The sequence below is a fragment of the Diabrotica undecimpunctata genome, chromosome 1 (assembly GCF_040954645.1).
Source record: "Diabrotica undecimpunctata isolate CICGRU chromosome 1, icDiaUnde3, whole genome shotgun sequence".
Lineage (NCBI taxonomy): Eukaryota > Metazoa > Arthropoda > Insecta > Coleoptera > Chrysomelidae > Diabrotica > Diabrotica undecimpunctata.
Window position 1 is genome coordinate 104,684,226 of NC_092803.1, and position 23,433 is coordinate 104,707,658.

The 23,433-nt window shown below is 32.0% G+C and overlaps 1 protein-coding gene across 1 annotated transcript in view; it reads right to left on the reverse strand.

Annotated features, from left to right (window-relative positions):
• Positions 1-23,433, reverse strand: part of LOC140451901 (solute carrier family 7 member 14) — an 812,989-nt gene that overhangs the window by 41,823 nt on the left and 747,733 nt on the right. The window contains exons 8-9 of the mRNA XM_072545857.1: positions 16,904-17,028; positions 6,270-6,570 (exon numbers count right to left, since the gene is read on the reverse strand). Of these exons, the coding sequence (XP_072401958.1) occupies positions 6,270-6,570; positions 16,904-17,028 (426 nt within the window). The remainder of the gene's footprint in view (positions 1-6,269; positions 6,571-16,903; positions 17,029-23,433) is intronic.

The window sequence follows — 23,433 nt, forward strand, 5'->3', positions numbered from 1 at the left end:
TTACTGCAACAATTAAAGTGATTGACACACTTTCAAACGAATTCTATCCAAAACTAGCTCTCAGACAATGATGTATACTGTCTCTACAATTATATACACGACGAGAATATTTTGAGAAGAGCGCTTGAAGAGTGAGATAAGGCCATTTCAATAAAGGGCCGAAAAATAACCAGCCTTTTTTACAAATAATCTAGAAGAGTTAATTGATCTCATATAACTAGTTGAAAACAAAAGTCAAATATTTGGTCTGCAGTTAAACAAATCAAAAACAAATATCATGATAGTGGATAGACTACTTAACAATCATTCAGCCATAACCACAATTGACCGGTTTAAGTTTGTAAGCTCATACTTATACCTGGGGTCACTAAACACACATGGTCACGGCAGAAAGAAATAAAACGTAGATGTGATCTAGCAAAAGTCTTCTTAGAGCCCGTTCCCACTTGTCGGATGTAGCATCCGTTTTTTAATCGCCTGTTGCCGCTTCTATTCTCACTAGTCGTATGTCGGCTCCCATCGAAACCAGAGCCATTATAAACGAGGCGACTGCGACTGTGCGTGATGGATGCGGCCGATGAAGCTTTTGTTGTGATGTTCTATCTTTTTAGAAGGAAACAAAGAAAAACAGCCAATAAATAAAAATTTTGGGTTCATCCAATCCCGAGAGCAAGATTTTCTTTGGGAAGTTTTCATAACTTAATCGGAGAATTGAGAAGTGACGAACATATGTTCTTTAATTATTTTAGAATGTCCATAACTACATTAAATGATATACTGGCACACGCGTTTCAGCAAGAATTCACTATCACAATACAAGATCAATAATTTACTTTCACACTATAAGATTTAGAGAGTGCATTTGTCCCGAAGAAAGCCTCTCGATTTTTTTAAGGTAAGAAATCATTTATTTTAAGAAAATAATACAAGTAGTAGAAGATAGGTATTTTAGAAATCAGCATCAAAATTTAATTGTGAACTATATTGAGTAGAGCTTGACTGATGTGACCAGGTAGAAGAAGCAGGCGATGTCAATGGAAGTTCAATAGTTTGGTCTGTCGGATATCCAGATCCACTTTGGGAAACCATATTCTGCTTTTGAGTCGAATATCCATATCCATTTGGAGAAATCATATTCTGATTTTCAGTCGAATATCCAGATCCATTTGGAGAAACCATATTCTGATTTTGAGTTGAATATCTGAATCCTTGTAGGCGATTTCGTGACTGTGTGACCCCATTAGATATGGATAGTCTATTTTCACTTTTCTTTTTAATGTTTTGTATCAATGACAAGACGCCTGATTGAAGATCCAATGTTTCATCAGCATCAAAAGAAATTACGGCCGGTAGTTTACCTTAAAAAAAAATAACATTGGATGATCAGTTTCCACCTTTAGCCTATTGTCCAAAAAGTGGCCCATTTTGTCTTTCAGGTTCTGGTTCTTTTGTTTTTAAGACTGTTGGGAAATAAGTCTACAGACATCTAAGAAGATGCTCCTGCCTCCAAATTTGCGATGGTATTTGGTTTGGATGTTGGTCGTTTTCTAACAGAATCATAAATACGATAAGGCTCAGCAACTTGTTTTAAATATCTCATCTGTTCTTTATATATATATATATATATATATATATATATATATATATATATTTATATACATATATATGCTCATAATACAATCAAACAACACATCATAACAATATATATATATATATATATATATATATATATATATATATATATATATATATATATATATATATATATATATATATATATATATATATATATATATAATACTACTACTACTAAGGATTTCCACAGTTTTCACTGTCTTCCTTCACTCAACCGTTTTCTCCAATTTTCCCTGTCATTCCAGTCTCCATCTCGCAGGGTTCTTTTCTCCATAGCCTCGTCGATTTCATCTCTGAATGACCTTCGGGGTCTTCCTCTCTTTCTTCTTCCAATCGGGCTCCATTCTGTGATTTTGTTTATCCAGCGTCCTCTGTCCGCTCTTCTGACGTGGCCGTACCAGGATAGTCTCTTCTCCTCTATATAGTCGATTATGTCTGATTGCACTCCCATTCTCCGCTTAATCTCTGCGTTTTCAATTCTGTCTCTTTTTGTAAGTCTACAGCTTCTCCTCAGGAACTCCATTTCTACTGCTCTTATTCTACCTCTATTTCTCTTGTTTATTGTCCAGTTTTCGGACCCATATGTCAGGATACTTCTTGTCAGGGTGTTATATATTCTCTTTTTTGTCTTTATCGTAATGTTCTTATCCCACAACACTGAGTTTAGTTGTCTTATACAGTTTCTTGTTTGTCTCAGTCTGTTGTTTATATCTTCTTCTGTTGTTCCCTGGTTCGATATTATGGTTCCTAAATACTTGAATTTATCTGTTCCATTTATTTGTCTTCCCTCGTCTATCTCTAGGTTTCTCATATCCTTGTTTTCTGTTGTTAGGTATTCGGTTTTCTCTAAGTTTATTTCCATTTCGTTGTTTTTATATTCTTCTTCTAGTTTTCTGAGCATAAAGCTGAGATCTTCTTCATCTTGTGCGATGACTACTTGATCGTCGGCAAAACTTAAGGTGTATAGGTATTCGTCTCTTACTGGTATGCCCATTCCTTCGCACTTTCTCCTCCATGGTTTAAGTGTCTTTTCCAAGAATATTTTAAACAGAGTAGGGGACGTAGCACAGCCTTGTAGAAGTCCTTTTGTCGTCTTAAATGGATTGTAGGCTTTATTTCCACATTTAATAGCTACTTTGTTTTCTTTGTATAGTGCTTTAACTGCTTTTATTAGTGTTTGTCGGATTCCGAGATCATTCATTGCTTCCCATAATTTGACTCTAGGTATTGAGTCATATGCTTTCTTTAGATCAACAAAGGCCAGATGGACCGGTCTACCTTTTGCCATTTTCTTCTCTATCAGTTGTTCTAATGTGTACGTATGATCTAGGCATGATTTTCCTACTGTGAACCCTGCTTGGTCTTCTCCAATTTTTCCTATTATTTCAGTTTCTAATTTTTCTTTAATAATTTTCCCGTAAAGTCTACCTACCGACGATATTATACTAATTCCTCTATAGTTTTCACATTTTTTCCTGTTTCCTTTCTTATGTATGGATGTGATGTATGCTTGTGTCCATTCCGCAGGTATTTCTTCTCCATTTAGTCCTCTTTCGAACATTCTATGTAGCATGCGGAATAACTTTTCCGTTCCGTTTTTAATTAGTTCGTTTGGTATTCCTCCGGGTCCTTTGGCTTTTTTGTTCTTCAATGTCTTGATTGCTCTCGTAACTTCTGCCAGGCTTATTTCTATCTGGTCGTATGCCCCATTTCCTGCATGTTCTATATTCTCTTCCTGAAATTGGGGACGGTTTTCTGTAAGTAGTTTTACGTAGTATTCTTGCCACTCGTTTTCACTAATTTTGCCGATCTGGGTTTTCTCTGTCTTATTTCGTTGAAGTGCTTTTAATATTCGCCATGATTCTAAATTTCTCGTTCCTCCGATATGTCGTTCTATCTCTGTGCATGCTTGTTCCCATCGTTCGTTCTTTTCATTTGTTACTCTTTTCTTTACCTCTCTGTTTTTCGCTCTATATAGGTCTAAGTCTTCCTGTTTTTTGGTGTTTAGGTATTTTATGTGTAGTTTTTTCTTTTCTTTTATGCATTTCAATGTGTCTTCCCTTAATTTGATATTCTGATGGGTGTTCCTTTGGTCGTCTTCTCCAAGAGCTTCTAAGGCCGCTGAAATCAGGCAGGTTTTTATGTGTTCATGCATTTCATCTATATATATATATTAATTAAAAAGATTATTTCTCATTTGTTTTACTCGCTCTTATTGATGCAGAATGCACAAAAGAATGTGACTCATCGATATTTAAAGAGACTGTATTCTGGAAAAAAATGAATGATGGCAGTTTGAATATATCAAAACCAGAACCTCTTCATGAAACAATTGTAAAAGATATGCCATATGTTCTTGTTGCCGACAAGGCTTTCTCGTTATCATTAAATTTATTAAGACGTTTCAGAGGCACACATTTGGATGACGTGAAAAAAATATTTAATTATCGCTTAAGTCGTACAAAAAGGTACGTTGAATGTGCTTTTGGTATTTTGGCCAATAAATGGCGAATATTACATCGATCAATGGATGTTCAGGCTGACACGGCTATAGAAATTGTAAAAGCGTGTACAGTATTACATAATTTTGTAAGAGAAAAGGACGGCATAAACTATGAAGATATTCAGCATGCAACTCCAGTGTGGCAACCGATGGCGATGCCAGCACAAGCACAACGAGTACATAATCCTCGCGGTGGTCCTATTGCAAATTATATATGATGTGAATTTGCAAATTATTTTGCGTTGCCTCTCTTTTTCTTCTGACTTGTCAAAATCAGGTATAAGTAGGCAGCATATTTCTGGTCATGCCGATATTTTCAATTGCTTGTTCTTATAGTCATTTGAAGTTTTGTCCTAAAGGACAACTCTTTCATAAACTAGTGGAACCAAATCTTCAGGATTTATCTCAATCTCCCCGATTATAAAACAATGGATAAACTTGTACACTATAAAACACACAAATCACGTGGGCGCTGCTAGTTTTCTCTACGAGGAGTCGATAAGAATGGCATGACACGATTTTTAATCGGGCTACGGGTGCTGGCAGAACATCCAGCAATTTGTGTCGGAGCCGACAAAAAAAAACGTTTTCGGATAGATGTGAACAACGCAATCAAAATGTATTATCACTAGAGCACCCAACATTTTGCCGGAACCGACATCCGACAAGTGGGAACGGGCCCTTAGGAAAAATGGGCAAATTATGAAATGACTCTCAAATTTTACGAACTCTAAAAATGAGGTTGGTCAACTGCTTAATATTCTCAATACTGACATACGGATATGAATCTTGGACCCTACGACAAGCAAAAAGCAAAAAGGTAGACGCCATTAAAATATTCTGTTAGAGAAGAATGTTTCGAACTTCGTGGACCGACCACAGGACAAATATATTAATTTTAAATTAGTTAAAGGTCAGCAAACTTCTCTCTCTCTACATCTCCAACAATTAAAATAATTTGGACATGTTATGAGAGCAGACTCGGAAAACATGAAAAGACTTAATATTTAAGGAGAAGTAGAAGTCTGAAGATTACAAAAAACATCCCCAACAAGATCGATCGACCAAATTACAGGAATATGCAAAAAACATATGCATGAGTTCAAAGAAATTACCAGAAACCACCAGCATTATCCAAAGGATATTTATTTATATTTTTGTTAAAGATAAAGTTAAAGATTTAGCTTATGTTCCGTCTTATTTTAATTTAATTCTGTAAGCATGTATAATAAGCCATAAATAGTTATATGAAAATTGTCGTCGTATATTATTTTATTAAAATAATATTTTATAGCAAATATATCTCACGGTAAGCTAATTGTGGGTCAAGACAGATTATTAAATGTACATACTAGATGTCAGAACTATAGCATACCAGGTCACTTAGGGATCGAAAATAGGAAAATAATCAATCGCAGAGGTCAATCCTTTTAACAACTTTATTTTCCTAGAGTAAATTTTCCTCTTTGAGGGGTGGGAGCCATATGGCTTAAGTGTTTTTAAGGTAAGTTTTAAAAAAGCATGTTATATCAAACGTACACTTCGTGATACACATTTAGTTATTAATCTACGCTTATTGATATACTATTCGTGAATATGGTAAGAGAATATTTGATTGAGGTTGATTTAAACGATAAAACTAAATTATGGAACATGTAGCCCAGATCTAAATGCAATATATTATAAAAAGAAACAGGCGGTAATAATTAAAAATAGAATAAATGGAGCAATATGTAAAAGCGAATCATATTTGGAATCTGCTATGACGCTCACATTCACTAATTGATGCAATGTGAGATGATAAACTCGATTTTAATTAGTGTATTTAATTTGTTCGAGCAAATTGATCGCTTTAAATGTTTTGCGCGCTATATTTGTATTTTAATTTTTTTATATTTGTTTTGTTGTATCAAATTATATTTTGTGTTAAATAATACATTTGTTGTGTACTCCAGAATATTTTTTATAAAAGTTTGACCATATATCTGTAATAATATTGGACGAAAATACAAAAATTTCAAAATTTAATTTTTTGTGATTGATTTTCATTTAAGAAAAGTGCAACAATTATAAAAAAATCTGTAAAACAATAATATTTAGTATTTCAAAAACCCATGTAATACCTACTAACCTTCTAGTTATTCTTCGAATCATCACCCTTTGGGTCGTTTGTGAGGGTAGAGGTGAAGGTGACGGCGAAGGTATCGGTGGTCCCAGCGAGGCATCGATTGCTTGCTTAAGTTGAGCAGGATGAAGTTGATTGCCGTACAAAACTTGACCACCTGGATTATCCGCTAATGCCTCTTTTGTTGGAGAACCTCGAATGGGTGTACGTAGACTTTGCGGTAATAATTCTACGAGATTTGTGGAATGGGGTTGATATCGAAGGATTAAAACGCAAGTTGAGACTAGGGTATAAGCTAGAAGTGTACCTATAAAAAATATGGATAAAAATTAATTGAGGGGACCTAATTAATTGCAAATTATTCAAAATTTGTATTTTTAATATTATGTATATATATATATATATATATACATATATATATATATATATATATATATATATATATATATATATATATATAATATATAATATACCTATATATATACATATATATATATATATATATATATATATATATATATATATATATATATATATATATATATATATATATATATATATATACAGGGTGGTCCTTGAGTAATTGTACAAACACAAACCGTAGATTCTGCACTTTAAAAATATTACAATTTAAGCCAAATTGCTTTAATAAAATTAATAAAATGTTCATATTAAGAAGGATACAGGGTGTTAAAGTGGACAATGAAAATTTTATTTTTCGCTATAAGTTTTACGTTTGTAAATATTTTTGGACAAAAATTTACAGTTAGATGCTTTTGAGTAGGATAAATTATAATTTTATACTTACTTTAATGTAACTAATAGAGGGCGCCATATATGCCACATGTGTGGGATAAAATTGCGCTTAACTTTTTTGCTCCTTAAGTTAGCTCCATTCAGACTTACACCATACACCAAAATCAAGCGCTTTAAATTCGGGTCTACGTGGTGGCTATAATGTATAATGGATAACTATATTATTTTCGATACATATCCAAATCTTATGGTATATTATGGAACTGCATCTTATTTGTCGCAGAAGTTAAATAATGTATTAAACTGTGATGTATCTCGTTCATTGGTTACTTATACACACACACACACACACACACACACACACACACACACACACACACACACACACACACACACACACGGAATAACCTATCGATGACATTACTTATTTATATGATTACGTTACAGCTTACAAGTAACTATAAAAACATCTCGAACAAATGGACTATTATGATTTACTAAAGAACTAATATTATGCTGAACTAAATTGACTGTGTCTTTACTATATTTATAACAATATCGGTTATTAGGACAACGATCATATTTTTGTAAAAATGCTGAGTCTTTCAGCTTTGATTTGTAGCAAAAGTATTATAAAACAGGACACATATGTTTTATTTAATACCTGTGCTCTAGTTTCTATTTGTCCTAATAAAAATGGATAAACAATTTCCGTAATAAATAATAAGTATTATTTTCGGATTTTTTATGAATTAAATAATTAATATAATGAATATAACTACCACGACCAATCCAACATTCAGAAAAGTTGTATTTGAGTATGTCCTATTTGCCTTCTCTCTAGAATGTGGTCGTGTACTGTTTTGTATAAATCACATATTTTGGGTTTTCAGCATTTTACAATAGAGAAAAAGTAATACAACGCCAGTATAGAAACTAAAGAAGCGATAGAAAAATGAAATTGTAAACATGATGACGGCCAACGTCTGAATACGGACACTGCACCTAAAGAAGAAGATGTATAACAAAGCATTTTGTGATATTACATTATCATCTTTGAGTTGTTTTAATAAGAATACACTATGAATTATGCTTATCTAGATGTATTCAGTGCTTTACCGCACAAATATCAAACTAAGAATTATTATGCAGCTAACTTATAAAATGCGACTATCTCGAAAACGGTTGAATTAAGAGGTTACTAACAAGTATACCTTTTCTTTGTAAAAATAATGTATCTTTAATATATTTAACACAAATAGAGCTAACTCAAAGAGCAAAAAAGTTAAGCGCAAATTTCTATCAGTTACATTAAAGTATGTATAAAATTATAATTTATCCTACTCAAAAGCATCCAATTGTGAATTTTTGTCCGAAAATATTTACAAACGTAAAAGTTATAGCAAAAAATAAAATTTTAAATTTCCACTTTAACACCCTGTATCTTTCTTAATATCAACATTTTATTAAAGCAAGTTGGCTTAAATCGTAATATTTTAAAGTGCAGAATCTACGGTTTCTGTTTGAACAATTACTTAAGGACCTATATTCCTTAATAAATTCCCATAATAAATTAAAGAATATACAATAAGTGCTATTTATTTTTTGAGATATGGTTATTTCGGCAAGAAACGATAAAACTGACATTGACCGTGTAAAATTGGACATTTTAATGATACACAGAATTTGTTATAAAAATATAAAGAGATATACACTACTATCTGCTACTATTTAATTTCAAAATGTTTCAACTTATTTAGACCAGGTTGGGACGTGTTTTTTAGATATTAAATATTACTAATATTAACATTATATAAATCAAACTAGTTATAGAAAATAACTAGTTTGAGTTTACTTAACATACTTGACTTGAGAACCAAAGTTTTTGTGTAAAAAAGTTTGACTTGACTTGATTTTGGTATCTTTAGGTTTGACTTGAAATCAAACATCTTCAAACAAAGCAAAAATTAAAAATCCGAGATTTCTGCTTGTTCGAAACCAAAGTTCCAATTCTTACCTAAATCTGTGCCTTCTACGATTAACAAACTATACAAACAATGAATGGACCGACATGGAAAATCTAAAATTGCAGTTTGCACCATATCGTATCCACGTATAGTGGCTCTATAATTCGCTTATACGTATTTCGTCCTTTCAGGATTTATCAGAGCGACCTAGTAAGAATCGCTAAACGTGAAATGACATATTTTCCGCCAAAGGAAGTAACAATAAAATAACTTCGTAAGGATGCATACATCGGCATCAGTTTCACGTTTGAATATTAAATTGCGCAAGGTGTTTATTTCCAATTCTAATTAGGAGCGTCATCCGACTTTTGTTTTTACTTATTTTGGACTTATAATAATTGGACATGTTTGAACCTGAATTCTGCTTCTTCGCAAACTACTAGAGTTCATAATTTAGATTGTATACGCTTGGCATCTGTAGATAAGGCCAAATTAATTAACAATGAAAAGAAATATACTGATTTTTTTTATGTTGCGGCAGTCGATTCCAAAACAATGAAAATTTCAAAATGAAAATTATCTGAAAATAAAGAACAACGTTATAAAGTGCCAAATAGTGACACTAGTTCTTTAAAAGGACACTTGATGAATAGTCGTAGAACCTATGGAACAAGTAGTGTTTGTAATAGTAACAACATAAAACGTTGGATGTAAAATTATAAAAATAACTGTTAAGCTTTTAGACAATTAAGTACATTTAAAAATCATCACACAATAAGGTAATTGTCATGTGGATTAATACATTTGTTATACTTTTATGACTTAAAAATGACTTTTTAATACTATAGTGAAGTATCTACATTTATATTTCGAAAGAAGTATACCTATTACAGCTAGGGAAATTACTTTTACTTTTAACTTAAAGTAGATAATTTGTAATTAGAATTCATTTATTCTCAGCTTTGATATCTAATAAAATGTCTACATATTTATATAAAAACAAAAATATTTTTTTGTTTCAGAATTCTACTGGGCAAACTGAAAATAAAACTTTAGACTTAAAGACAAAGAAAAACAATTTATGGATCTAGTAGCGGAGTATACTGTAAAATATTTACCATATAAGTTCTTTGAAGATGATATAGCCCACCAATTGTTCAAGTATATTAATCCAAACTTATATGTCCACAGAAATTTATCCACGGGTTGCTACGACACTGGTAGCAATTAACTTACTCGTCTTAAATTCTACCTAGGTAAATTCTCCAGCAAAAATTCTCATAAAAGCCGATAATGTATTCAAAATATATTTTCGACTTTCTTCGACCAATTCCAAAAATTTTCCTGTTAGACAAGAATTTAAAAGGTTGGTTTTACCTACCTCTGTATAGAAATATCGAAGTTGTCCCCCGACCCCCGCAAATCTCTTGCAATAATCAGGTATTGAAAATTGGAATTTTAGTCAAGCTTAGATGGTCGCTCTCGCATATTAGTTAGTTTTTAGTTTCGTATTCGAACAAATTCGACGCATTTCTGGTTTAAGAGTTTATACTCTCGCGTATATAGTATCAAATTGTATCCCAGCTGAGCTGGTCGCTTCTTGTTTAAGAATTTTATCTTTCGCATTTTAGTTATCGTTACATAGCTTATAGTTAAAAGCTAAACGCTCAATATTAATCAAGTATATTCATATAGAAGAAAACGTCCTTAGTTAAAGTGATAAGTAACATTTTAATCTGTATCAGTGCTAGTGTAGTGTGTCGCGGACTAGTGTATGGACAGTGATCGCATGTTTTCAATAAACGAACTTGCGCTAAAACTTTGGATAGATATTAATTTAGTTGTAGTAAAATTCAATTATTAAACTATGTATTGTTTAAATTAATTGTCTTCTTATTTCCCACGCCAGTGGATGGTCCTTCAAATACAATACTTAGTACGCTCTAAATGGTAGCAAGATCGCCATTCTAATTTGTTGAACAAATGTCCGTTCAATTCTACCAGTCACTCTAAAAAATCATTTAGAGTCACTAATTTTTTTCTGTAAATAATTCTGTAAATAAAATTTTAAATTCATGTGATTCAAAATTTGCGTTTACCATATATGGGTGGTCTTCCCATTCGATGAAGAGCAACTATCGAGTAGGTGTTCATTTTATTGACAATAACTGGACACCACATTCTTTTTAATTTGATTTTATACCTGCTAAAGGACAACATACAGGCGTTTTAATGACAACTTTGTTCTTTAAAATAACGGTTGCATCCAATATTATTAATTATATTTAAGATATTACTACTGACCACACTAATAGTAACTTCACTTTTTTTAAAGAATTGAGAAACCTAAGGGAAAATGTGAATAAGCACTACGTTCATTTTGTACATATTGCTGACTTAGCTACACGAGATTTAATAGAAGTGTTTGAGTTAGCATCTAAAGAAAACGAAACCGAAGACTCTGATACTAGTGATACCGAAAGTACATTATTTAAAAATATTGCAACAATTGCAAAGGTTAAGCTAATTTGTAAAAAAAATTAAAAGCTCCGATATGTTAAGATTAAACTTTGCAAAATTTGCGACATATTACATTTACACATGACCATTCCCAAATTGGAGGTAAAAACGAGACGGAAGTCTAGAGAAATATTATATAATCGTTTTTATCGTTCTTGGCGTGTGCGTGTAAAAACACTTGCAATAAGTTGTTTCATCTGTCCTTCCTTGTCTAAGCTCGATTCGTTTACCTCCTCCAGTGGCGGAGCAAAATGTAGCATGTCAAACGAAATAATAGTTATAAAAGAAAATTATAAATTATTTTTTATTAAATTTCTAATAACGGAATATAGGTATAAATTGCGAAGAAGTATTTTTCTAGCTTGCTCTATTTGATATACCGAACAGTACATATTAAAAGGATTTTTAAATATACCCAAAAAAGTGTTAATTATTTAACCCACTTTAATTAAAAAATGATACAGATTTTTTAAGTTTTAAGCACTGTAGCGAATTCTGAACTGTTACAACGTAACTGACTTTGATTAATTAGCTAATCAGTCAGCGTCTTCACTGGAACTGTCTTCATCATTGGAATCTTCCGCCAAATCGATGATAATCCTACTTTCATTTTCATCATATGTGACCATTTTTGCCTAGTCGTCCTGAATTAATTTTTCAGCATGGTTTATAACGTACCTGGTATTTTGTGGTTTATTCTGGCGACAAAGACTCAATAGCTCTGTCTTGCCCGAATAGTCGTCAAAAATTATTTTTTTCGCTCGTAACCATTCTTGTAAGTCCGATTTTTTCCAACTGGCATTCGGTAACCTTTCTATTAAAGAGCTATGGCATAAGGCATTATCCATAATAATTAGAGATGGTTCCTCCAACATTGGTATCAGCTTTTCGGAGACCCACTTTTTAAAAGACTCTTTATCCATAGAATCATGATAGTCTGCACTCTTCGATTTCGTAGAAAACAGTAATCCAGTATCTTTAACAAATCCTTGCCTACTTCCGGCATGTAAAACAACAAAGCGTTTACCTGTATTTTCGTGTCCTTTTCTGATGCTTTTCACACAGTCATCTTGTCAAGTACGTTTATATGCCCCTTTTAGGAATATCCATGTTTCATGTAAAAAACGAACTGAAGTGGGCTTGGACTTAAAACATTTCTCATATAATGCCTCAAAAAATACAGTCGTTTGGAGACAATACATGGTTTCTCACATAGCACTTATCTACTATTTTCTAGTTTGTATGAAAACCCACAATTTCACTTTTGCTTTCATGCCATACAGTACATTTCTAATCTCTCCTTTTATAGTATCGCTGACATCATTAGTCTTTTTTTTTTGTACATTACGTGACTCTCCTGGTGTAGTAAGAGCTGCCCCTGTCTTGTATTCACTCTTTATTCTTGTCACTGTGCGAAGACTGTTTTTCAAAGCGTCTGCTACTCGTTCATGTACCGATGATAACGAAAGCAAAGGTCCGTTGTTTTCTTTTTCTTTTTTAAAATACTCTAAAAAATGAACTACACATTGTCACATTTCTCCTGTTATCGTTTTTCCCGGCATTTTTTTTATTAAATAGAACAATAAGTTATTCACAACAAAAAATAATAAGTAAAACTGTTCGGAACAAATTCCAACAATGACTGACTAAAATCGACTAGAACAACATAAAATATCAATGGTAATTGCTACAATTATAAACCTATTAGCCAGCTTATTCAAGAACAATGCCACAAGTCATTATTGCAATGGGTATCGGAAGAGAAAGAGTTAATTTATAATAACCTGGAATTTTTAAGGTGTCGAGAGTATTATTTTATGTAATGGAATTCCACACCTGCACAGATCAGGGTAACATGTTAAAAAAAACACGTCACTGCCAGCTAGTTTCTTTAATCTAAGGCCAGCTATCTGTATTCGTAAAGAGGTCGAACTTATCACCGACACCGTATCGGTCAAACGCATCGGTGTTATTGCTACAATACTGGGAGACGTGAGTGGTCTCTTGATTCCCTTCTCATCGCACTTTACCATGACGAACATGACTCGCACAATTGAATTACGCATATGTGTATCAGAGAGAGACGAATATTAAAAATTCCGTAGTAGCTTATTTCAGGCACACGCCAAGAACGATGAAAACGAGTATAATAAATAAAGAAATCTTGATGCAAAAATAAATATTGCTCTTCAGGCAGCTCGCGATAAAATTAATAAGCAGTATAGTAGGACTAACTGGATGTATTGTATCGTTTTGATTTTGGATCCTCGTCATAAAATTGAAGTTTTTTTAATTACATGGGGCAATCCTTAAAAGATGAAGCTATTAGGAAACTATTTTAAAGACATTTATCAAGCAAATTATTATTCCATTACCTTACACTAACAAAGAAAAAGAGCCTCAAAAAAAAACGAAACCGATTAAATGACAAGTCTGATAGAACATAAATAAGTATAAATTCGTAACTTCAACAACAATCCCTAACACAGGTCACACAAGGTTTATAGGAATAAGTTACTATTTGATTTCACTCAATTTGTAAAAATTTAATTTTAACGAAAAACTTTGATATGAATATTTAAAACTAACGAAAAAATATTTACAATATTGTATTTTTTTTTCAATATTTTTGATACCTACATACTATATTTAACATAAATATTTTACCTATTTTAGGTATATTTACTATATAAATTATTTTTCAAACTTTTTAAACTAGTTTGACAAACGTTTAAATTTTTAAACCTGTAACCATTGACCAGTTTAATTTAACTTGAATTATTTGTCAAAAGGATTGACGACTTTGAATTAATTTTAAGCCAAATTTAAATCAATTTCTAATATTCCTGTGAAACTTGTGCAACTCTAGATATTAGGCTTGTAACTAGCGTTTTATTTGCTTCTAACAAGCGTTATTAAAGCATTGGAAAACTAAGCAACTCTGTCAAACAATTACGCAAAACAATGAGTTGTCAACTAAGTATAGAAAATATATCCATACTATATAACATGATACTGTGATTAAGAAGATAAGATATTGCGCATAAGACGTGACGTAATTGGAGAGTTGCACGTTCGTAATGTCAGTTTTTTGCATGTGTCAATAAATAATCTTTAATAAATAGTTTGGAGATATCCTTTTGTGTACGATTATTGTAATTTTTAAACCTTTATTTAATATTATTATTTTGCTAATTGAATAATTTCATCACATAATGCATACAAATCCCATTTAACTTTAACAAGAATTCAAATTCTACTCTCCAATGACGGCATGCGCGAACACGACCGATTTTGTGCTACGGGAAGATCCTATCTTGTTAGTCATAGTATCATGCTATATAATACGTCTCTTTTGTTTCTACACTATATAGCGGGCTTTACCATGTATCATATGCAATAAATAATAATTCTTTTTATCGTTATAAAATAAATTATAGACTCTTAATGAACGAGGTGATGTGGATTTGGAAATGGTTGATGTTTCGGATTACTTCGGATATTAACCATTTTAGTCTGAAGCAAGAAAATTTCTGGTAATGTTAAAGATACAACATACTTCAATTAATTATACAAGTAAAATCCAGGGCAAGAGAAGTGTAGGAAGGAGAAGAATCTCATGGTTGTGTAACTTGAGGGAATGGTACGAATGCACATCAATCGAACTATTCAGAGCGGCAGCATCTGAGAACAGAATAGCCATGATGATTGCCAACCTCCGTCGCGGAGATTGCACGTAAAGAACAAGAATATTGCTGCGACTCAAGTGGGCGTGCCGATTGTAGGACTTTCAAAGTCATTCCTAGTTTTGACAAAGTGTAATAGTATTTTTATTGTTGGTAGCCACTTAAAAGACCACAATTGGAGTGGGCTGTGAAAATTTAAATGAAAATTTTGATGTCAATAAAAAAATTTCAGAATAACCTTCTCAACATGGAACATAAACTGGGCGTTTAAAATAATTTTTTCCCAACTTGTATTAAGAGCAGTGAATTTAAAAGTTTCAATGCAGAGCAAAAAGCACAACTTGTTGAGTGTTATTTCGAACCATGTGTGAGGTGCGAAAGTAAATGGCGAATTGAAAGTATTTAATCTTCAAATGTTTGATTAATTTTTGTAAAAAATATATTAAATAATTAAGTTTTTGGGTTATTTTATTGTTGGGTTATAATTAATTTAAATAATATATTCTAAGAATATAGATGTAAAACTCACCAAGTTACATTTTTGTGAAATTTGCGTTTAATACGGGAATTTGATGGTTATGCGTATATACATAGGTTTAAACATAATTTAGGTGCTAATTTTAATTTTAATCGGAGTAATGTAAAGGATAAACCACGCTAAAAACTTGCCTTGTTCAAAAAAAAAAAATTGTTGCAAAGACCGCAAGTCAGCCCTGACCAATGCCGAAAGGTTTGAACTGACACATAATTTACCCGTTCCCGCGAAGTGACATGAGGTAGCTTCTAACCATGTAATCTTTTTAGTGTTGTTTAAATATTATTTAAAGTAGGTTTACGTAAATTTGCTTTGTTTTGTTGTAATGGATAACGATAATATAGGTACCTCTATGGAAAAATCGACTCCAGAATGTAGCCTGAGAAGAATCATACAGCGTGCTAAACACAAAAGAGTAGCCGCTATGAAAAATTGGTAAGCATAGAGAGCTAGATAATGTTTCAGTACACCGAACTGATCATTTTTTGTTTTTAAAAATTCGGCTAAAGGTTTGCCTGAAAAATTAAGATGTGTTCATAAAAATAAGTCCTTAAAGTGCAATTTATTAATTATGAGGGACCTGAAATTTGTTCATTAAAAATTTTATGAAGTTCCATCAAAACTTAGATAAAAAGGTTTCATATTTAAAGGTTGTGAGGCTAAGACACCACTGAGAAGAAGAAGATGGAAAGAGAGAGAAGTGAGCAGCACAATTTTTTTAAAAACAGGTATCAATAAATTATAGGTTACTAAAGCAAGGATGCGAATGGATTAGTGTAAGCAGAAGAGCCTATAAAAATTTTAGGCGTGAAAAAAGATAAATTTCAGGGTGTGATAAAGTGGTAAATATTCACAGTTGTAGGACACAGTATTATGCCGCCAAATATTGGTATTTCTGTAAATTTTCTTACATTGATATTCCATACTTTTTTTCCTGGTCATAATCTGAAGACCCGTAACCTTAGTTGTTTTCTTATTATATTATCTCATCTATTATGCAATACTTTATTATTTATTGGTCCCTAATCCACTAATATTCGTAGTCATCTTATCTTTAAGATGTGCGTTATGATTTTCTATTACTGTGCTTCTAAATTAAATGGATTCCAGGATTTCGTCAATTTATTTAACGTAAAAAATACAACTATATTCTAGAATTTAAACAGAGTTTCTTACCAATCGACATCATTTCTACTAGAATTTCTAGCCTTATGAATAGTGCGGCTATTGCTGCTGCCAAGCCGCTTACAAATGTAGCTAATGCTGGAGTTCCAGTACTTGGCCAAACTTGTGAAAAAATCCTAAAACACAGGATCTACTATAAATATTTTTTTTTAATTTGAGAAATACAAATCTACAACTGAATAACTGTACAAACAAAAAATATAATGTCTTCATTAAGTAGAGTGTCTTCATAAAAACAAAGGGAATTATAAAAAACTAAGATTATAAAGGTGTACTTTAAACCATTAAATTTCAAACTTTAAAGAATTTGAAGAAAGAAAAACCAGAATCGACATATAGAAATTTATTATTGATATATTAAAAGAGTATTATGTCGATGAAGCTGAAGATGAACTTTCTGAAGGCATAATTGTTACTGACAATGTCTCAAATGTAGTTCTAGCGTTTTAGCCTTATACGAAGTTAAATACAAAACTCTCCAGATCTTCAAAACAGCATGTAGTGGATTTTTTTTTCTGAGACTTACATGACCATGACCAGCCAATGAGCTCTTTAAGGCTCATTGGCCGATTCACCGATTTTGCTCATTTATTTTACAATATCATCATTTTCTATATTTATTATTCCTTATACTACTTAGCCTATTATATATATATATATATATATATATATATATATATATATATATATAGATGTCATTTTTAACCTATTCCTGATCATCAATTTTATCAAATTATGTATTATATCAAATATTGTATTTCATTGGACAAGCATTGATTTCCGATGTTTCCCCATTAATAATTAACTAAACATATTAAAATTCCAGCTTGTAACAAAAACAAATAAATTAAAGCTGGCTAGCTGAATGTGCCGGAGAATGATTACTTGACACTCAAAAAGAGGATTCGGCCAATTTGCATGCCCTACATAGACCGTAAAGTGAGAATAAGAAGGACAGGATACTTAAAAAAAAAATAGAAATTAAGTACAGTGGAACCTCGATTATCCGTCACGGCACCGGACCAAGGGTATGACGGATAATCGAAAAGACGGTTAACAGAACATTAAAAATTCATAGTATCTTAACTCTCAAATTTTATTTGTATGTTTTATTTGATAATATTAGAAGCATTTATGTTAGTACAGTCGAATCAATTTGATTTAAAATATTCCGAAATCTTTGTTTGTTTTCTTGTTACTTCACATTTTGTAACGGCTGAATTTCTTAATCGACGAAAAATCATCAAATCTACCTTATTTGCTTCTTCTTATCGAGAATACCACTCGACGAATTGTTGTATGTGCGATGCAGCTCCTCTAGCTTCTTTGCGCAAATATTTATGAGTTGCAATAGCATCATCAACATCGCCATCGTCAAAGTCTGTGTCAGCTTTTGAATCAGTTTTGTCCGCCTCTGCTGCCATTTCAACGATTTCATCATCTGTAAGCAATCGATAGCCGTTTGCATCCTCATCACAAATTAATCATTCGTTTATGTCATCTTTAGGCAACGAAAACAAAACAGTTGATTCAGCCATAACTTCATTTGTTACTGCATTACGCTCTGCTGTCACGGGGGCATTTTCATCTTGAGTTGATTCAGGCCATCATTTATTCCACGCTCTTTACAGCGTTACTTCCGAAACTTCAGCCCAAGCATCCACAGCATTGTCGACTGCATGTTTTAAATTATATCCTTTCCAGTATTCTGGCAAAGAATATTCTTCTTCTATAATTAGGTTTTGAATAAATTTTTTCTGTATCTCCTTTTAAATGTTTCAATGACCGATTGATCCATTGGCTGTATCAATGATGTTGTATTCGCAGGTAGAAAAGAGCATGTGATATTTCTATCGTCACTTCTCAGCATACCAGCTTCAGGATGGGCAGTGCATTGTCCAAAATCAGAATCGCTTCTGGTGGCAAATTTTTAACTTGCAGGTATTGTCGAATACCCGGTATCAAAACCTAAAAAAACGACGTTAGAAAAATAGACAAACAAATTTTGGTTTGCAGTACATACCTTTTTGAACCAGTCAGCAAATATTTCCTGGGACATCCATGCATTATGCTGTGCGTAGTAGTTAACGGAAAGCGCGTTCATATTTATGCCCTTAAAACAACGTGTTTTTTTTTGCTGTACCAATTAATAATAAAGGAAAGCGATGGTCACCACTTGCATTTGAACACATCATGGATGTGATTCGTTGCTTTTGCGTTTTAAATCCGGGTGCATATTTTTCAGGCAGTGCAGCGAGTGTTTTCGTTGGCAATGCTTTGTAGTTTAAACCAGTTTTATCCGCATTGAACACTTGATCGCGTGTCAAACCATATTCATCGATCATAGCTTGAAACTTTCTTTTATATTCGTCCACGACTTCAATACTTGCGGCGCTCAAATTTTCACCTTCGATTTTCAGTTCCCGTATGCCGTGGCGATTTTTGAACTTTTCCAACCAACCGCTGCTTTTTCAGCAACAATTGGTCCAGACAAAGGAACACCTTTGCTTCTTTTTTAAATGAACCAGAAATACAGAACCGTGTCGAGTGATTCATTTGTGGCGTTTTTCATTGTCTTATGATGTTTCACCTGGCCATCCAACGATTCCATTTGCGAAGCATACTTTTCAATTCCTTCAGCGTTTTTCTTTAAATCATTGATTGTTGTTCTCGGAACATCATACTTTTTGCTCAATGCGACAGCAGAAACACCTTTATTTAGTTCTGCAATAATTTCTATTTTTTTTTTCAATTGACAAAACAACACGTTTCCTTTTTGATGCTCCAGATGTGGAAGGCTCCATTTTTCAAAACTTAATTGATCAAACGACTAAGTGACACAATCAATGTTCGAATTTGAATCAAACTGAATTATGGTGACACACAGATAGTAGAAGTACGGTATTATTTATCATTACGTATTTAAATTGAAATGTAATCCAGAGCCCTAAATAAGAACAAAAATTATTTACATAAAAAAAATGCGGTGGTGTACGTGTACATTTCAACGAATTTTGTTTGGCTTATCGCAATGCTCAAACAAAATGGATTCATGACTAAATTTTTACTTATGTAGTCAATATAGCTTATGTATGGACCCTGACGGTTAACAGAGGTGACGGTTAATAGAGAGACGGATAATCGAGGTTCCACTGTAAATGAAAGTGGTAAATTATGGAAGTTGCTCTAAGATATGATTGGGCGCCAGGAAAGTATTAACATATACCTTCCAAGGTATCTTGTAAAGCTGTTTGCTGCAATAAACGGGAAACAGGTATTAATTAAAATATTTAGTATTCACCACAAATTTTAATCCCTATCCAAGTATATACAATATAATTTTTTTTATAGCTACCCACCACCAATTATGTACAGTTAATCTAGTTACTTATATACAAAGAAAAATACCCTGGTTACACACAACTGATCCTTGATAAACTGAATTTACAAATAATAAAATATAGGAACAAATTTAATGACTATACCTAAAAAGGTAATTTACTTGCCTACTAGAGATGTAACTCTGTATTTCGGCTTTCAATTAAATGTCCTAACAAGTAATAAGGACACTATCCTGAAGGGATAGATGTCCAAAGGTTTAAATATATAATAATAATAAAATATCAAAAAAAAATAACTCTCAGATTAAATGTGTACACAAGAAATCGTACAAATGAGTTAAACGGGAGGATTTAAAACCTCAACCTACTTAGTCCCTAAATATGATTAAATATTATTTTAGAAAAAAAACTGATGGTTTTTTTATTATTATTTTAAAATAGTATGATTTAAAGTAAAAAAAAAAAAATATAAAAAATATTAAAACTAATAAACTTAATACAGGTTTACGAGATTTTATATTCTGAAGGAGGAAGATACTTCTCGCTGCTTTCTCAAATTGTCCGAGAATAACAAAGCCAGATTTGGACCTCTAGGGAACAGCCACGTCAAAAAAAAAAAAATCAACTCTGGAACCAGGTGTAGTTCCGACCAGGTATTAACTTAAAAATTCTTCTTGAAACATCCAAAAAAAAACAAAATCAAACATTCTTCCCTCGACTTCTGCTTCACTCCCAGAGGTAGGCTAAAAAAACATTTGTTTTAGAGTTCTTTCTTACTCTTGATACCGAGTATGGAAAAAACAAGGTTTATGAACCTTGAAAGGTTTTATAAAGGTTACTTATGAAGTGTGGAAGCAAAAACTTAATGATTTTGTAAATGATGTGACCTTCGTATGGCTTGACCGTATTTTAAGTAAAATGGATTAATTATATCGACAATTTTAACGAAAAGCATGATATGGATAATAATATATTTTATAATATAATGAACGGTATACGACAAAATATTTTTATCGATACTCTTAATAGATAATAAATTGTTTTAAATATAGATAATTATGTTTTTTAGGGCCGGGAAGTAAAATTAAAATACATATGATTTTATATCAATAACACCTTCGATTTACATGTTGAATTTCTTAATGAAATGATGGGAAACATTTCAGATAAATATATCGAATCAAATGAAAAATGACAATACTGGAGGATCTCAAAAATGGCTGATGGTTTTTATATTTTCATTTTATTGATAATTGGATAAACTTACCGGCTCAGAGTGGTTATAAACCAACAGGACACAAAAAAAACCGAACCAAAACTTCCTGCAACTTCTTCTTAAAAAAATTTTAATATTCTAGTGTCTCTACCGAACGTCGAAGCAGAAGTGAGCAATCAGCACTTGTTTTGAGTTAGCTAAACTATGATTGCAAATATAGACGCTTGGTGTCTCTGTTGAATACCAACTTAAAATTTAAAAATTAAGGAAATTATTAAGAGGATATGGATTTAAAAATTTTATTTAAAGTGAATAAAGAATTATTGAAGTGACGGACTCGTTACATTCCCCTCTTACTCGGAGAAAAAAAAATTTTAAATGGAAATTTTTTTTTTCATATCTAACAACAATCATAGAATAGGTATGAACCGTGCGTCATGGCAATATCTCGAACAGACGCCTAACTGTTTGTTAGCCAAAGTTTCCATCATTGTAGTAAAAGCAAATGATACAAACCAATCTAAAATTTAAATTTTTAGCCATGGCACTAGTTTGCCAAATGTAGCTAAAAACACTAACTTAAAAACTAACTTCCGAACAATCCATATCGATTCGCAAGATTACAATTAACCACAGATTATCAATGATGTAGAAAGGAGGAGACATCCAAAGATAACCAAATATTACTAAGTGACTTACAAGTCATGTATTATCTAAAGTACATAAACTACATTAAAGCTTTCATGTAGCCTAAAATAGTCGTAAAGACAAATACTATATCTCAAAATAATGTGAAATCGGATACTGATTCCAAAATTGACTATACGGTAGACAACAGATTTATAGTAGCATATCCAAAGATAATCAATCAGGCAGAAGTGTGGACCGATTCACAATTTATAAGTAAAAAAAATACCAAACATATATACACCAATTTAAGTATTCAATTGGGCACTAAATCCAAAATTGATCAACCAGTGGACAAAAGATTTATAGATTAGCATATCCAAAGATATAATCAACCAGGCAAATGAGTCACCAATCTCCTACTCTAATCAAATAATCCAGAAAGTAACAATAAGAAAAATGCCAGATATATATAAACCAATTTAAGTGTTGAATTGGGCACTAAATCCAAAATTGATCAACCAGTGGACAACAGATTTATAGAATAGCATATCCAAAGGTATAATCGACCAGGCAAATGGGTAACCAACTCACACTCTAATCAAATAATCTAAATAAATTAAGTCAACATATACCCACATCCGGTAATATGTGCCTAAACCACAATATTCATAGACTAAATCACTGAATCTAAATCAACATCAAACAAATAATTTCATGCTGATATTCACTAACTATAGCAGGTAGCTACAACAGATTTATAAGAATATCAGACATAAGTGAGTTACAAGGCATTTAGTAAACCAATAATAACTACTCAACATATCCAAAAAGTAATAGTTAAAGAAGTAAGTAATCAAGTAAATAGTAAATAAGTAAGTAATCAACAAACAAAATATCAAGAACCAACAGGCCAATTTCTGTAGAAACTGCAAATTACTTATTCGTTCTGACATTACTAAGAAAGAACAGGATATGTTCTAGTTCTAAATCCAAAATCAATAAGTGAATGCCTAAGGAAAGAAGTAAATGTAACTGTAAACAGTCATTTGTTGACTAAAATATAAATTACTAAAAAGAAAGCAATCTAACTATGCTAGCCATAGAGGTAGCAATGTCAAGAATATCTTAACATAAGTGAGACTAAGAAATCAGCTAAAGGAAATCTTTTGTAATTATAATTGAACATAGTCTGGAAAGACTCAAGATTAAAACTAAAATGTTCAAAATAGAATTCAAATTGAAGATCGTTAGCTAATTAAGAATGTCATCTGTATATTTTTCCCATGAAAATGAGGAGTTACGAAATCCATTGAACAATAGTTGCCAACTTGTTT